This window comes from Felis catus, chromosome C1 (genome assembly GCF_018350175.1).
Source record: "Felis catus isolate Fca126 chromosome C1, F.catus_Fca126_mat1.0, whole genome shotgun sequence".
Classification (NCBI taxonomy): Eukaryota; Metazoa; Chordata; class Mammalia; order Carnivora; family Felidae; genus Felis; species Felis catus.
In genome coordinates, this window is record NC_058375.1 from 158,733,850 (window position 1) to 158,751,195 (window position 17,346).

The window sequence follows — 17,346 nt, forward strand, 5'->3', positions numbered from 1 at the left end:
GGTAGAGAAAGTGTAATTTATAGTTGCTCTCTTTCATTATGAGCCTAGATATTTGGAAGCTAGAACTTTATGGTATTTCAAGTTTAAAGATACTGCCTTGGTGCTGTCAAGTTGGGTGTTACTTTATATCATAAATATATGAAGTTCACATTAGTATAACGGTATGAAATCATTCAGAGGTTTATGTGGATATGTTTAGGTATGTTTATGCTTCTTAAACATTAATGTATTGTCTCTTTTTTTTTTTTTTTTTTTAAGAGTTCTTGTCTATTGGCAGTATCAATTGGCTGGGAAGGAGGTGTTTATGTACAGACCTGTGGCCACACGTTACATATAGATTGTCATAAATCTTACATGGAATCATTACGGGTAAGTTGATTTAAAGGTGTATGTATCTTTCCAGGTATTAAATATTTTTATAGCATATATATCCCAGTTCATCTTGGGTGATTTTGATTGCCATTTGAACTATTCAGCCTTGTAATTCCCTGACCCCTTCAGCTTTAGGAATTTCATTTTTTTTACTTCACTTTAGCAACTGCTTTCCATGGTAGTAATTCTAGACTTTGCTACTCTAGCTCTGAAATACTATGCTTTAATATCCTACTATATCATTTTGTTATATAATCACTTTTCAGATTTTCTTATTTCATTTTCATTAGCGTGTTTTGTTTCTGACATCAAGATCTCTAGTCCTTTAACCCCTTTATATTTTCCCTAGCGTTAGTTCTTCCTAGCCTCACTTTTTTTGAACAGTGCCTATTCTGCTCTGAATATCATTCATTTAATCCTCCTCCCTTGGTTTTAGACCCAGGCAGCTACCCCTCCAGAAAAACCATAAAACTAAGTTAAGTGGTATGTCTGTAAATTTGTGGTTTCCTATATAATAGTGGCTTAAGCTAGGGTCACAGATTGTAGATATTATTTATCGATTCATTTACCTTTGATCGGTTTTCTCTCTTAGTGTCCCCAGCAGCTATTCCAAACCTTTGCCTCCTCTATCCCAGGCTCTTTGCCTAAACTCCAAGATTCCTTTCCCCTCATCAGATTCTGTCTCTTTCTTTGTTACTGAGAAAACAGTGGCTTTCTGTCACACGCTACCTTAGCTTCCTACTTTGCTGATCTATTCCCTGATAAATGAGTCTGCATCCCAACCAATCCTTTTCTTCTCTACTCTTTGAGATAGTATTCCTTCTTCTGTTCAGGAATAATTTTTCTGTTTATGCTCTAATATTCCTTTCTCCCATCACCTTAGGAGCTTTGATCTATTAGTAAGTAACCTCTTTTTATTCCGTATCTTAAGTTTTTCTGCCCATTCTGTTGTTTCTTTTCAGTCCATAAAGATGCTCAGGTCCCTGCCATTCAGAATTCCTTCGTTTGACTTTGCATTCCCCTGTAGCTGCAGTTTTTCTCTTTTTCTTAGCTCAACTTCTTAGAAGTGTGGTCTTCTCTATTCCCTGATTCCTAGCTCAGAAGCAGTGGATTCCTATTTTTCCCTTCTTATCCTTCCCTATCACATTCATTTAGCAAATTCTATTAATTCTGTTTCTTAAATCTCACTTGACTGTACTCTACTTTCATTATTGTTGCTTCTGCCTTTTTGTGTATGCCTTCATTTCTCATCTTGACTATTGCAATTGCTTTCTTATCAGTTTCCTTACTCCAAGTCTGATTTATTCATTACATTGATCTTTCTAATATGTAAATCCGATGACATATGTCATTGGCTTAAAAATCCTTTACTGAATTCTTCCTGATGGGATAAAGTCCATTCTTCTCTGAATGGCATTCAAGGCACTTCATGATCTGGGCTTGCCTGTTGTTGCTTCAGCTTTATCTTTCATGAATTCAGCATTAATAAGCTAATTAATGGTTCCTTAAGCACATTATCCATTTTTCATATATCTCCATTCAGTCGTTCATTCAACAAATATTTATTCAGTGCTTACAGTGTTCCAGATACTTTGATAGACATTGGGGATTCATCAGTGAATAAGACACAGTTCCTTCCCTTTAGGATTTTACTATGGATTGCATGAGATGGTGTATGTGCTGAGTGTTATGAGGTATACACAGGGCCTTTTTGGAACATCTGCCAAGTGCCAGAACATTTGATGAATTAAGGTGCTTGAGTGATGAGAGATGAGGGAAGATTAGGGGTCATACTGTAGAGGACCTGGTAGTTCATGTAAGGAACTTGGACTTTGTTTAGATAGGTTCTTTACAGAGAGCCATTAAAGCCATTTAAGACTTCTAAGCAGAGATATGTTCAGCAAGATCATTGTGGTAATTGTGTAGATGGTAGGGGATTATGGTGGGATTGCAGGAGAGTAAGAAAGAATGCAATGAGGTACGAAATGATGGTGGCTTGGGGTTAGTCATGGCACTGGAGATGGAGAAGAGCTCAGAGATTTGAAATATATTTAGAAGAAAGGTCTTCTGGATGTGGTGAGAGATAGCATGTGGAGTGTCAGAGGGAGGAAGGAATCAGGTGATCATTGAAATATTTTGATTGGGAATAAGAGTCACATTAGGTGGATCACGTTGGCAGCAGTATGGTTGGAAGACTAGTTAGGAGATATTAGCAAAGAGAGTAGAGGGAAGTAGATGGAAAGACTTGTGAGATTTATTAATTAGATATTGAGATGAGAGAAGGTAGGAAGCAGAAGGAGCTGTCATGACTCTCTTTTCTGAGATAGGAAGTGTAGCTTTATGCTTCTAGAGTAAAAGGGGCAAGGCTCAGGTGGGTGAAGGGACTTGACAAGTGAGGAGGTGGTTTGGAAGAAACACTTCAGAATTGGGTGAGAGAGTGCTTCATAGGATGTTGGAGAGAGATTGTCAGGAAGTATTCAGGGCTCAGTTGGCGTGGAGACAGTTTGTAGCAAGAAGCTATTTCAGTATTCCATAACAACCCTTAATTCAAGTGTAGAATTGGAGAAGCCATACATTGGGTTAATTTTGTATGAAGGTTTTGTGGAGTGTGCATGATAGAAGGACAAACGGACAGGGAATGAGAAGTATTGACCGAAGAGTTTTTGAAGTGGTAGATCGTGTATAGGCAGGAGAGGAAAGGCTTGATAAAGTGGGGAAAAAAGGAGGAACTAAGACAGTTAGGAGTTCGCAGTCAGAATGTAAGCTGTTTGGATTTAATATTTTCAGATACGGACACTTTGGGGTCATTTCAGTATAAGGGGATAGTCATGGTAGCAGGTGCTGGAGTAGAGTAGAGGTCAAAGCTATAAGAAATAATGAGGTCAGAGAGCTGATAGACTGAGATGTAAGATTGGTTGTCTCCGTTACACACTGAAGTTGCACAGGAGGATGACGGGACTTGGAGCGATGAGGAAAACTGATTTAGGTACCAAACTCTTGAGTGATGGAGGGCAGTGGATGACAGTAAAAAGGAAGGAAAAGGGTGATGTCACCAAATGACATTAGCCACAAACATGGGAGAATGCAAGAATAAAGATCTCAAGCCAGCACTGGAGATGAGAAGGATACTAGGTGGGAGGGATGCGGGAGAATGAGCAGTGCCTACTTGAGAATGCTTCTGGAGAGGCTTTAGGAAAGAACACATTTTCAATCAAGGCAAAGAGGGGGATCTAGCATTCTTTAAAATTAAATTATAGAGGAGCTTATCATAGAACGTTCTTCAATGATATCAGGACCCTTTCCCCAACTGTCTAGTATGCTCGACTCTTGTATATCTTTAAAACTTAGCTCACAAGTCTCCTCTGAGAAGCCTTCTCTGTTGTGTTTTTCACACTATTGTTATAATTTATTCGTTTCTGTTTGCTTTTATATTGTTAGGACCTTAAGTGAAGATGTACCTTAAGTCTTTATGATATCACCTGGCACAGCATTTGACACGTTAGGAGCTTAACAAATATTTGTAGAATTGGATTTAAGAAGACATGGTGTTGTATTTTTAAGAACTTAAAAGAAGTGTCAAAAAGTGAAAAAAGTAGAATTTTGTTCTTTTAGTCAAAGTATTTGAGATCCAAGATAAAGCAATTAAGAGTGGGGAACTTAGGGGCACCTGGGTGGCTCAGTTGGTTAAGTGTCCAGCTCTTGATCTCAGCTCAGGTCATGATCTCGTGGTTTGTGGGTTCAAGCCCCGCATAGAGCTCTGTGCTGATGATGTGGAGCCTGCTAGGGATTCTGTCTCTCCTTCTCTCTGCCCCTCCCCACTTGTGTGTGCTCTCTCTTTCTCTCTCAAAATAAGTAAACATAAAAAAAATTAAAAACAAAAAAGAGTGGGGAAATTTAAATTCATCCTGACATTGTCATTACCTTTGTAACCATAGACAGATTCATTTTCTTCTCTTTGTATCCTTTTTTGCTCATTATTTTTGTCTTGTTTGTGATAATGGTCATATTGTAGCATTTGTATATTTACATTAATACATTAATATTAATAATTATTAATAATGTTTGAGATAGAACATTAAGTTAGTGGCAGAATAAGAAAGAAACTGCTGAGAAAAAGAGTAATATAGTGGTTAGGACTAAATAGCAGTGGCCTAAAGAGCAAAATAGATGTGTGGTGGTGTCATGCAAAAGAAAGGAACAAATGTAACCGTCTGGATTCCTGCCTTAAGTTTTCTGGTTAGTTAGCATGTATAGCAGTCTCTCGTGAACAAGAATTTTCCTAGGCATATACACTTATGTGTCTCTTTAAAAAATTCTCTTTCCTCCTCTTTCTATCAGAAACATCTGAAGAAAAGGGTGTTAAATTAATTCCCCTCCTCTTACACTTATGTTCTGAATACTATAACTGAATCTTTCCCCATCCATTCATCCTAAACAAATCCACTGCATGAAGTCCAGTCAGTTGTGTTTGGCAGTTAAAGACACATCACGTTTTTAAGGCTTAATTCTCAAAAGTTGTCAATTCTTCATCAAGAGAGAAAGAGGACGTGCACGCACAAGCAGGGGAGGAGCAGAGAGGGAGGGCACAGGATCCGGGGTGGGATCCATGCTGACAACAGAGAGCTTGATGCGGGGCTCAAACCTGCCAACTGTGAGATCGTGGCCTGAACTGAAGTTGGATGCTTAACTGAGTGAGCCACCTGGGTACCCCTAGGGATGTCTTTTTTTTTTTTTTTTTTTTTTGTATGCTTCATTTGTTTACCATAAAATGTAATGATGTAAATTTTGTTTTCTGTAGAGGTGTGCATTATAAATCTGTATGTTTATTTCATCTTTTAGAATGACCAGGTTCTTCAGGGCTTCTCAGTGGACAAAGGAGAATTCACGTGTCCTCTCTGCAGGCAATTTGCTAACAGTGTTCTTCCTTGTTATCCTGGAAGTAATGTGGAAAGTAACCTTTGGCAACGTCCTAGTAACAAAAGCATACAAGACCTCATAAAGGAAGTGGAGGAGCTGCAGGGACGGCCGGGAGCTTTCCCAGTAAGCATCAGTGTAAGGCAGAAATACCCTGGTAACCTCAGCTATGCTTTCAGCTCTCATTTTCCTTCCTTTCATTTTCATTCCCTTTCTGAATTGCTCTGGACCTTTAAACATTTAATAGAAATTGCTTTTAGATGTTTTTCTCTTCTGTTTGTGGTTGCTACAAACAAAAATGAGAATAATGGAACAAATTCTTACCAAAGACTATACTTTTTCCTTCATCTAAATTGTTATAGTTTTAATATACATCTTCCAGATCATGAAATTCTATAAACTTAGATAGATATGGTTAGACTCTTTTAAGATGTTGAAATCTTAAACCAAACAAACAAATAGATTACATACATATGTATCTTGTAATGTGAAGCATAGTCTAACCACTTTAAAATATGTCTGTTAGGTATATTAGGATTAAGATGATATGTGTACACATACACACTTTTTATGTGTATAGTTATAGATTTGCATACATTGTGTGTGTGTTAGATAAAATATCATACACTTGATTGAACCATTCACAAGTCAGTCTGTTTTACTGTGGGATTTGGTGTAAGTGAACCCATCTTTTATCCCATTCAGTAGGATTTTTTAATTTTATTTCTTAAATTATTTTTTTAAACATTTATTTATTATTGAGAGACAGGGACAGAGCGTGAGCAGGAGAGGGGCAGAGAGAGAGGGAGACACAGAATCTGAAGTAGGTTCCAGATTCTGAGCTGTCAGGACAGAGCCAGACACAGGGCTCGAACTCACAAACGGTGAGATCATGACCTGAGCCGAAGCCGGATGCTCAACTGACTGAGCCACCCAGGCGCTCCAGGATTTTTTAATCTGATTTAAATACTTAAATATTTCCCCTTTAATACAGGTTTATGATGTGGTCCCTGAAAGAAGTCATAGCTGTGCCTAGTTTAAGCAGTAAATGTATGAAAACTATTAATATTTGACTTTTGGGACAGAAATTTATAGTTAAAAGCTACTCTGAAAGATTCATCTCTTGGCAGTTTCTTTTCTCAGTTGAAGACTATAATTTTAGAGTCTGTAGTTTTCTTCTTTTGTAAATCCAAATTTTTATGTGTTTAAAATATGCTTAAAGCAAGGGACATCAATATTAGTGTTTGAGAAATGCACTTAAATGAAAATCAGGTTGTTTATAAACATGAAAACTGTTCCAAAATATTATTTTAATGACATCTACTCATTTGTTTAGCATATAGGTTTGTGTGGTTAGTTCATGGTTAGGTTATAGGTTAACCAATCACAATATAGAATTAGGATAAGATAAGAGAAAATATTTCTTAATCTATTTTATCTTTGTACAGTAAATATATTTATGGTAGAAAGTTAATGTACATTTGTTTTAACTTTTTAACTTTAATTTCCTAGTGTATTCATATGATAAACCTTGTAGTGTAGACTATATTAGAGAAAGTGAATATGAATAAACTTTATATATGTTTCCTTTTTTTGCAGTCAGAAACCAACTTAAGTAAAGAAATGGAATCTGTTATGAAAGATATCAAAAATACCACTCAGAAAAAATATAGAGACTATAGCAAGACGCCAGGCTCACCAGACAATGATTTTCTCTTTATGTATTCTGTTGCTAGGTAGGTATACATGTTGTGTACTTCAGTATTTACCTATTATTGGTAGTTGGTTTTTTGGTTTGTTTACTGCCATTCATATTTATTTGAAGAAAGGATACATATTTTTTATGTTGGTTAAAATTATGGCTAGTTTTAGAAATTCCTCAAAGGATCATAAAAATGCAGGTTTCCTTCGTTTTCTGAAGAGTTTTTATTTTAATGAAATATTGGGTGAAATGTTCTTATGTATTATAGGATATGTGGGAAAAAGTATATTGTTAACATTTTGGGACAGTCTACCTCAAAGCATGTGAGTATTATATATGAAGGGTGTTGTTAAGAAATCACTGTTCAAGTCCTATCAAGAAGTGATAATACTGTAAACAAAAACATGGTAATATATTAAACACTTTTAATTTGTTTTTAATTCATAAGTAAGAAGAACTTATTTTCTTTGTTTTCAGCTAGTAAAAGATCTAGTAATATCCTAGAAGACTGTAGGTGGTTTAGAAAATCAGATAAAGGAGCCAAAGCAAGAGATCAGGCATGCTCTAAGCCTCTATTAGTAGCTAGCAGGGGGCTCAAGAAAATAGAGGTAAATACTTCTCATCTTTCAAATTAGGTAAGATTAGTCTAATTGACTGAGTAGGTGTTCAGTACCTAAGAAATAATTCCAAATAGGAATTTTAGAAAACTTAATTGAATGAAAATGGAGAACCATAAAAGAAGTAAATAGAAAAGAAGCAGGCACAGTTAGGAACTTGTAAACACATTCTGCCAGAACTGATGTTGTAGACCCCTGGATATCCTTAGAAGCATACTTCGTATTTCATCCCAAGTAGAGTTATAATAGGTAACATTTAGAGAGATAACGTAACTTGAATGTCATGCAGCAAAATTAGTGGCATGTAGGACTAGAATTCAGATCTGAGTCAAGGTCTATCGTTCTTTCAATTACTGTCCTCCTTTTTCCTCCCCTGTGTTCACATTTTATAGGTCATATGTGCCTGTGGTTCATCAGGGCCATTCTGTCTGCCCTGTTCCTGGAGCAGAGGGTAGTATGGGTAAATGAACAATATGTAGTCTTTAGAACCTAGGAAAAAAGGAACCAGACTTAAGGAAATTGCAAGCAGGTTAGAGCTCAAGATAAGGAGACATTAGTCTTTCATTTAAGAATGCAGATGCTGGACATAAATTGATGTAAAAGGATCTAATGGCTTGGGAAGTAATTTTCTAGTCTGCACATTCCTAGACTATTGTTGTCATTTATCCAGAATACTTCGGGAGAACATATAACAGTTAATTCAACATTTTGTGTTTGGACAGTTACCAACTGCATACTTGCAATAAAATACACTTTATGTGAAAACTAAATTGAATATGATTTAATTTTGCTAAGGTTTCAAGGTTTTAAAAAACTTACATACAATATTGTAGTAGTAATAGTGTAGAAGACTGAGATGAATATAGACCCACCCAGTTATGCTATGTGTATGTGTGTGTGTATATATATGTGTGTATGTTTATATATATGTTATATATGTGTGTGTATGTATATATACATTTGTATGTAAATACTATGTTTATGTTGCTTATTTATGCCTTTCATTTTCTTAGGATTGACCTCGTAAGAAAATTCTGGTTGAATAGGAATGATCTGTCCGTGGAATTTTTCTACAGTATGATAAATCAAATAACTTGATTTAAATTTAGTTTAGTGGAAATTTTAGATTCTTATTTCTTGAATATGTAAATTCCTATTTTCTTAAATATCAAATAACTTATAAAGCTTGTCATTTTAATAGGAGACTTTATAGGATACCCAGTATATTTTGGGTTTTCTTTTAAGGGAAACCCAATTTGGTTAAAATTGTCCAGGCCATTGTAAAGTTCTCATAGTGAGATTACATGCCTTTTCTAAGTTTTGCTGAGTCATTAAAAAGAAAACAAATAGAAACCAAATTAATTAAAAAAATTAACAAAAACACAAATTGAAGGAAAAAAGTATATTGTAAGTTTTGTGTCTTAATGTAATTTTTTCAAAGTATGAAACCAGGTCTTTATAAATAACTTATGCCTAGCATATAACCTTATTTCATAAATACATATGATTATAGATTATGATTATTTTCATGCCTAAAAGGTAGGCATTAAAATGTTTAGCAATATTTAAAATGTTTAAATGTTTAAGTATTTAGAAATAAACTTATTTGAATTACTTAACTTTTAAATTAAATATTGTGATTCTTAAATGTATAATTCATTAGAATGTGCACATTTATTTGTATTTGACGTTAGTAATTTAAGTGGACTGCAACCCTGTTTCCCAGAGCTGAATTTCTTCCCACTGAATGAGTAATTTAGTTTGCTCTTTAGGGAACTTAAATTTTTTGATGTTTAGGAACAAAATACATCCAGTGGTAAAGTAGCCTATAAAACTGTGGATTTTAATTGTTTTAGAGATTTTTGTTTTTGTAAGGCAATACATTATTTCTTTGTTTTTCATTTTATTTGCATGGTAAAGCAGCCTTGGAGGATTTTTTTGAGGGCAGTAGAGAAGAAATTGTTGGAATAATATCTTTCTGTTACATTAAAATTAATCAGAATTACTATATTCAAGTTTTATTGTATTTCCAAAAAATGGTCTGTTGCAAATGTCAGTCATTCAGATGGATTATGGAAAGTTAATTTGGGGAAGAAAGCTTTCTTCACTTAAATACCAATTCATTATTTCTTTATTGAAACAATAAATGACACTAATTTTAGTAATAGATTTTTCCAAGGATTTTGGACTCAAGTTACACATAGCCTAGAAGTATTGGTGAGTAGTATTTAGCCTGTATATATATAGCAAGAAACATGGAAATGGAAAGATGAAACATGAGTAGCTGAGATGTAGATGGAGAGACATCTTTAAGTCACAGTGGGCAAACTGCTCCATAGAGTGAGTGCACCTTGCTTTACACATTAGTTGCATGATTTTAAACTTTATCAACGAATTATGTTCAAAATAAAAGGAATGCTTGCTAAAATACCATATTATCCATTTTAAAACCAAAATTTATTTGATAATAACCACCCCCCCCCCCTTTTTTTTTCTGTTTCACTGCTGGATTTAAGGAAATAGAAGGAAGGGTCAGCAAAAGAAAGAGAATAAACTACAGGGATAAGAGACTCTTATCATTGGTTATATACCAAAACAAAGAGGTTGCCAGTTCCTAAGGTGTTTTTGAGCATTTTGCTGTGTACCATCAGGGATTTAGAAGCTTTATCTGAAATGATCCCTGCTCTCCAGGAATTTACAATGTGGTTGGAGAGACAGAATGAATATATATCAATCTGTATAAAACAATACAGTTTGTTTCAAAAATATCATATTGAAAAAGTGCTGTAGAACTTGAGAAGGGAAGATGAACAAATTGAAATATAAAGTATATGGAAATGCTTCTTTCCTGTCCCAAGATAAAGGAATTAGTTCTCCCTGACTCCTGAAGGAGATAGAGCTTGAGCTGAGTCTTGTATAATATAAGCTATGGTATGGATGAAGGTATTTTTTTCTCTGAGAAATTGAGTCACTTGTTCAACCAGTAAGGGGTAGGCTCAGGCCTTGAACCCACACTATACCAGTGTGTGTTTGAGTGTCTCTGTGTGTGCATGTGTATACACGCATTTGTTTTTCAAATTATTGCTTTAAAAATTGAAATAGTGCCAAAGGAGGGTGGAGGAGGATGGAAGTTTGGAAAGCAGACCTTGGTCATGCAAAAAGAAGCTGGAGCATAGCTGGAGTTTTTATGTGGTATATGTAGGTGGACACCAAGGTAGGCTTGAAGCAATCTTTCTCATTATTGTTTCAGATACAGAGATATTTTAATTCATTTTTTTCTTTCCAAACTAATGGATGTGTGTTAGAAATATAGAAAGTAGAATCTACTTTTCTCTGAGAACAATCTTTATGTCATCCATTCAGGAGGGCAGAGACAGAATATCATGTTGGGATTTTCAACAGTGAGGGAAAATCAAACATGGGGCACATGACATGTTTGTATGTTCTTTTCTCTAGCAAGTGTTAAGTTAAAGGACCAGTTTTGATGTAAATGAAATAAGGAAAAGCTGAGGGTTAGGGTCTCTTACATATTGATTTTTAAAGTCCTAGATTATTACATGATACTAATGTTTTGGGTAGGTGGGGCTTTGTGTGTGTGTGTGTGTGTGTGTGTGTGTGTGTGTGTGTGTGGCTTTTTTTTTTTTTTTTTTTTTTAATGTCAGAGGAATGTTGTTCAGGAGATTTTCCAACCATAATCCGAAATGATTAGTTACATTTAGTAGTTTTCTTTCAAGTAGTCTTTAAAATCAACTTCCTGGTAACATGTTTGTCATCCTTTAAAGTATTTTATTTGATGATTGAATTCTGTTCTCTTATTTATATTTTAATGAATATTTTTGCAAACTGTGCTGAAATAAAAGTTGACATTCTGGTTCTGACATTCGTTTGTAAGAATTGATCATGTTTCTGGTTAGCTCTTTTAAAAGTACAATCTAGGAAATCTTAGTTTTTATAAGAGAATATAGCCATTAATTTTTTTCTACAGATTAGGCAACAGAAGATTTGTGAAAACAAAATATATTGATCTCATTTATATTCCCTTGATGAAGGAACACATGCTGGTCTCCGCTCGCTTTCTGTCCACTAATATGAAATCCTTGTCCCTGCTTCCTTGCTGGTAGGTTTTTAGAAGTTCAGTGAGCAATGCAAATCGCCTGAAGGGTGGAAAATTCCCTTGTCACACAGATGCCCTTATCAGCAGCAACCAGATGGAGCTCTGAGCAGGAACATTATCAATGTTAAATTGCTTTTCCCCCACCCCAGTAGAGAGGATTAAAGCATTCCTTTAGAAATGGGTGGCAAATGTACAGACTTAGGAATATGAATTTAACAGTTTGCATTTATATGTACATATATGAAAATAATGTTTCACAACATTCTGTCTTTAAAATACACCCCAAACCAGTTCAAATTGTTTTGTTTTAACTAAAATAGGATAATACTCTTCCTTGAATTCATTTACAGAGTAAGCTTGAAATTTTACCTGTTTTTTTTTTTTTTCTTTTGAGATGGGGATATCTCACTATTAGTGTCAAATGCATATCTTGGATATAAATTTATTCAATTTTAGTTGTGACAAATAAAGGTGTGTTTAAGTTTATTAATACTGTTGAAGTAAAAATACACACATTTTATCACTCAGATTTTCATTTATTATTCTGGCAAAATTCACTGGCTATTTTATTTTCTTGTTTTTGAGTAAACAATTTGATTTTTGAAATGTCAGTTTAACTATTATTATTCTGTAAGCTAATAATTGCTAAATATATAATAATTGCAGATCTATATGAACATTATCAATGTTTAGCAGTGTCAGTAGTTATACAATGTACTTTATAAAACTGTGATTTTAGAAGTCCATAGAAGAGACTGTTGTTAATTTTATGTGTTGTTCATAGCCACTTTGATGTTAGTGATTTTAATATTGAATTCTAGATACTATCTAAGCTCCAGTGAGTGATAACCGTTTCTCCGATAGAAAAGTTGGTATGCCCTTGTGTTTTATATGACAGTAACCACCTATTCAGTGGCTGACAGTTGGGTATAAACTCCTTCATCACATTCATGTGCAGGTTTATGAAATGTTTTGCTGTTGTTTTCCTTAAGGCCTAGTTTTTAGTATTTGCCAACATTTGGGATTTTGCCGCAATTACATCGTGATGTGTGCAGTTTTGCAGGTTATAAATATGAACATATAAATATAGATAAACTCTTTCTTTCTTTCTTTCTTTCTTTCTTTCTTTCTTTCTTTCTTTCTTTCTTTCTTTCTTTCTTTCTTTCTTTCTTTCTTTCTTTCTATTTTCATTTGCTACTCAGATATATCTTGTTGTGGCATTCAGGTAGCCAGGGTCCAGAACTACAGATCCCTTTTTATTTATAAATATCAGATAAAATATTATTATGGATATTACATAAACTATTCTTTGGCAAATAATAAAGTTGAAGAACTTCATTATTTAGGTTGATTCAGACATATCAATAAAACAAATTAAAAAGTATTGCTTCAGCCTAATTGAGTTCTATTTTAATGCTTTACTTACAGAACCAATTTGGAACTTGAATTAATTCATCGGGGAGGCAATTTGTGTTCAGGTGGTGCAAGCACAGCTGGCAAAAGGTCTTGTTTAAGTAAGTAGTAAACAGTGCTAAATTTAAAAATATTTTTATTTTAAAAACATTTTTAATTATGTCATTTCTGAAAAGCCTCTGCAGGCAAAGTGGTCTTTTGATGTATTTTCACATTCTTTTTATGTTCCATATAATCAGTTTTAATGGTGATTATACGCTTTAAATGGTTTATCTTGTACTTGAAAGAATCATATGAATATTTATCTCTTCCTATACTATGAATACTTAGTAAATAAATGCCATACCAATAGATCAGATTTACAGGGGCTCAAAAATAAAACAATGTCTCAGCTATAAAAAATTGTCTTCAAACAAATTCTTTTAAAGAAGTTTTACATTGTCTGGATTTAAGAAAATCTTTTTACAAGTTAATTTGTGTTGCCTACAGATTTCTGTCATACACAGTGCTGCTGTTAATGAAGGCATTTGCACTCTATTTTGATGTGGACATTACACTATATAAAATTGTGGATGCTTGCTTTTATTTATGAATATACTTTATGTTAGGAAATGAGCATGATTTTTCATTACTTTTTGTAAGGGTAAATTTGAGAAAAGTGTCATTTCATACTTAAAGTACATTTTTCATGAGTATGGTTTTGATGCTATCACTATTTAGTCAGAGAATTAATGTGAATAATAGGAGTAATGTTATTGAATGTCATGTACAGCCAATTATTCTTTCCCAATCACTGGAGTTAAAATGTTACCTAATGTCATCAGCACAGGAAATAAAAATTGTTTAAAATATATAATGTATTCTTTGAAAAATGAATGTGTTTTCTTAAATGCTAAAAAATATTAGTAGTTTATTAAAAATTATCAACACATAGGTTTCAAAAATATATGCATGTTATTGTAAAAAATATACATATATGTGATTTTGGTATGATTTCAAAGGACTGATCAAAAACATCTTGGAAATTTTAACATAAAGGTACAAGTTTATGTGAAATTTCAACTGAGTTACTTTTAAAATTCTTACTAGTTGTATTAGATTTTGATGTTCTGGGTTATCACTTGATTCCTAGAAATGTAAGATTTTGGAAGTTATTTGTTACTGAATAGTATTTATTGACTTTTGTATGTATTTAAACCCTACTGTACCAGGTGATTTAGTATTATGTTTTAAAGGAGAAGTTGTTGATACATAAGAGTTTTAGTTTCTGGGCTGTTTGAATTAGCAAAAACTATAAGTTCACTTATTCAGATTATTTTTTCTTATTAATTTATTCTTAAATGATGTTTGGCATCAATAGTGTTCCAGAAACTGTCATATTAGAAAGTATTTAGTAAAGGAATTTCAGTTTTATGTTCAAAAGCTCTACTTCATTTTTTCCCCTCTGAGGTACTTAAATTTATCCAGAGACTTGTAAATAATGAATTTATTCAGAATCTTAAAAGTAGTAGTAAAATTCTAGCAGCATCCACTTAAGTTATCATCCTTAATTTTAGTTTAAATTATTAAATTGATAGTTACCTCCACTTTCTTTTTATTTTCCCCTTTAATGAATAAGAGATTATAATGTGCCAATAAAGAAAAGGTCATGAACATCCTAAATAAAAAATCAATACTATTTTTGGTTTTTCTTTTTCTTCTTCTGATTTATGTTAGTCCTTCATTCCCCCAGCTTTCTTGAAGTATGATTGACAAATTATATTGTATACAATTCTATATATTAAGGTTGTACAACATGATGGTTTTTATTTTTACTTGCCATATGATTTATTATTGTTCAGTTGCTTATGCATTATTTATCCTAATGTAGAATATATTTTATGTTGTATAAAATCCCACTGTTTTGCAAATGTTATTTACACAAGCTTAACTCAAACTCAAACTTAAGATGATGGTGTGTCTTAGGGCCTTAGATCAAATATTTCGTTTTTTCATTTTCCAGTAGAATGTTAATAGTATTATTAAACAAAAATTCCGTCTTTTCTCTAGAGACTCCTTTTAAGTCAGTATTTTCTTATTTCCATTTATTGTTCTCTGTTAACTTTTTAAATATCACGTTTTTAAAGTGTCTTTTTGATCCCGTAATATTTTGGGGAAAGAGTAAGAAAATGCTTCACTAATTAAGCAAATGGTATGGAACTTACACTTTGGAATGGTGTTCCATTACAACTTCCTGATAAAATTGAAGATTAGTCAAGAAAAGAGTTAATATATTTCATCTGGAATAGCTTGTAAAATGCCTGATAGATAATTATGAACGGACACACACACACACACACACACACACACAAACACACATACACACACAGGCAGGAGTTGAGGGGGGAAAAGATTGTTCTTTCCATAACAACAAAAGTATAAAATATTACTGGCTAAATTTATGTTGAGAAATAAAATTGTAGTGGAACAATGCCATTCAACGCTTACATATTCAACATTTTTAAACATTGAGGTAAAATGGCCAGTACCCAATCATAATAAAAGTTCATTCCTACATATGTATCTGGGAAATTTTCCGAAGTAAAAAATGAGCAAAATTAATTAACAAAGCAGAGTACTATGGTGTTTTAATAATACCTCACATTTGTAGTTTTAAAGTTTATGAAGTACTTTCACATAAATTATTTAGTCTTTAGAATGACCATGTGAAATAGGTGTTATCTCTTTTTCATAGAAAAGGAAACTGAAGTTCAAAGTGATTGCCTTGCCAAGTCATACAACTGGAAAATATCAGAGCTTGCACTTGAACCCACCTCTTCTGACTCTAAATTCAGTTATGTAAGACATATCCCTTGCCCTTAATTGTACCAAAAGGTACAGAACCTTTAAGAACTTTTACTCATGGGCTTAGTTAAGGACATCTTACTGAATACTGTTGCCTTGGAATCTTTCCAGGCTCTACCTGCTAACACTCCTATTATTTTGTCTCCTGTTTTCCTTTGTTAACCTTTCACTGTGATTCCTGTTTTTGTTTGGGGCCGCTGCTTCAGATATTTTCTCAAGTCCTGATTCCTTCTTCTTTGAATACCAGCTGGTTTTCTTTTTATTTTTCACCAGTTTGCTGGCTGGTTCCTTCTTACTCCTGGTATCTGCATCAGCTCCCACATACAGCTCTGCTCCTGATTTCTGGATCAGAGTTCTGGACCTCCTGTTTATCAACTGGAAGGTCAGGCATTGAGGACCTTGTATTCAGCAGATAAGACTGTCTAGATAATTAATTATAAGATAGAACGTGTTCAATTCTATTTTTTTATTTTAATTTTTATTTAAAAAAAATTTTTTTAACGTCTATTTTTGAGACAGAGAGAGACAGAGCATGAATGGGACAGTGTCAGAGAGAGAGAGGGAGACACAGAATCTGAAATAGGCTCCAGGCTCTGAGCTGTCAGCACGGAGCCCGATGCGGGGCTCGAACTCACGGACAGCGAGATCATGACCTGAGCCGAAGTCGGATGCTTAACTGACTGAGCCACCCAGGCGCCCCAGAAAGTGTTCAGTTCTAAAGAGGGACATGGATAAAGTTCTAGGGAATTTGGAGGTTTGGGATCATATCTAGATGATAAATCAGTGAAGCTTTTGGTAGACGTGGCATTTGAACAAGACTGTAAAAGATGAGTGAATTTAGGATTTTTGTTGCAAATTGGTATATATGCTGATAAGTACCACCAGTTTCATTAGCAGCAGATGTAGGGCAAAGCAGATGCAAAAATTGAAGGCATAACTTTTAATTAAGAATAATGTTTTATTAAAATTGGTTAATTTCTTCATTCAAGTGATTCAAAAGTACATACAGAGCTCAGAGTCCAGTGAGGTTCACAGGATTTCAACACTTTTTTGCCATGATAATCTTAGTGTATTTCTTAGGTAGAAATTGTTGAAACTACTGGCTGGGCTAGGAGTAAAGGGAGGAGGTGTCAGTTGGTAAATTATTAATATTTGGGATAGTTTTTAAAAATATTTATCTTTAGGTAAACAACATCTTTCCATATCTTTGGGTCTGAGACTTTATATTACTGTCATTTAAGAAGCCACAGTTTATATTAAAAATTAAACTGTAGTTAGGTGAAATTATGGCAAACCCTTGCTTTGACATTTTCACTGGGGAGTCTAACTTAATTTTGATATATGATCTCATCAAGAAATGATGCATATGG

At 33.8% G+C, this 17,346-nt stretch overlaps 1 protein-coding gene across 8 annotated transcripts in view; it reads left to right on the plus strand.

The window, feature by feature from the left end:
• Window positions 1-17,346, plus strand: part of UBR3 (ubiquitin protein ligase E3 component n-recognin 3) — a 244,481-nt gene that overhangs the window by 164,487 nt on the left and 62,648 nt on the right. For 3 of the 8 annotated variants that reach the window (XM_023259440.2, XM_023259443.2, XM_045033928.1), the window contains 4 exons: window positions 259-369; window positions 5,212-5,424; window positions 6,886-7,022; window positions 13,148-13,233. In XM_023259440.2, the coding sequence (XP_023115208.2) occupies window positions 259-369; window positions 5,212-5,424; window positions 6,886-7,022; window positions 13,148-13,233 (547 nt within the window). Of the gene's footprint in view, window positions 1-258; window positions 370-5,211; window positions 5,425-6,885; window positions 7,023-11,590; window positions 11,723-13,147; window positions 13,234-15,866; window positions 15,971-17,346 lie in introns of all 8 variants that reach the window. The other 5 variants (XM_023259445.2, XR_002744827.2, XM_023259442.2 and 2 more) reach the window with 3 other exon arrangements.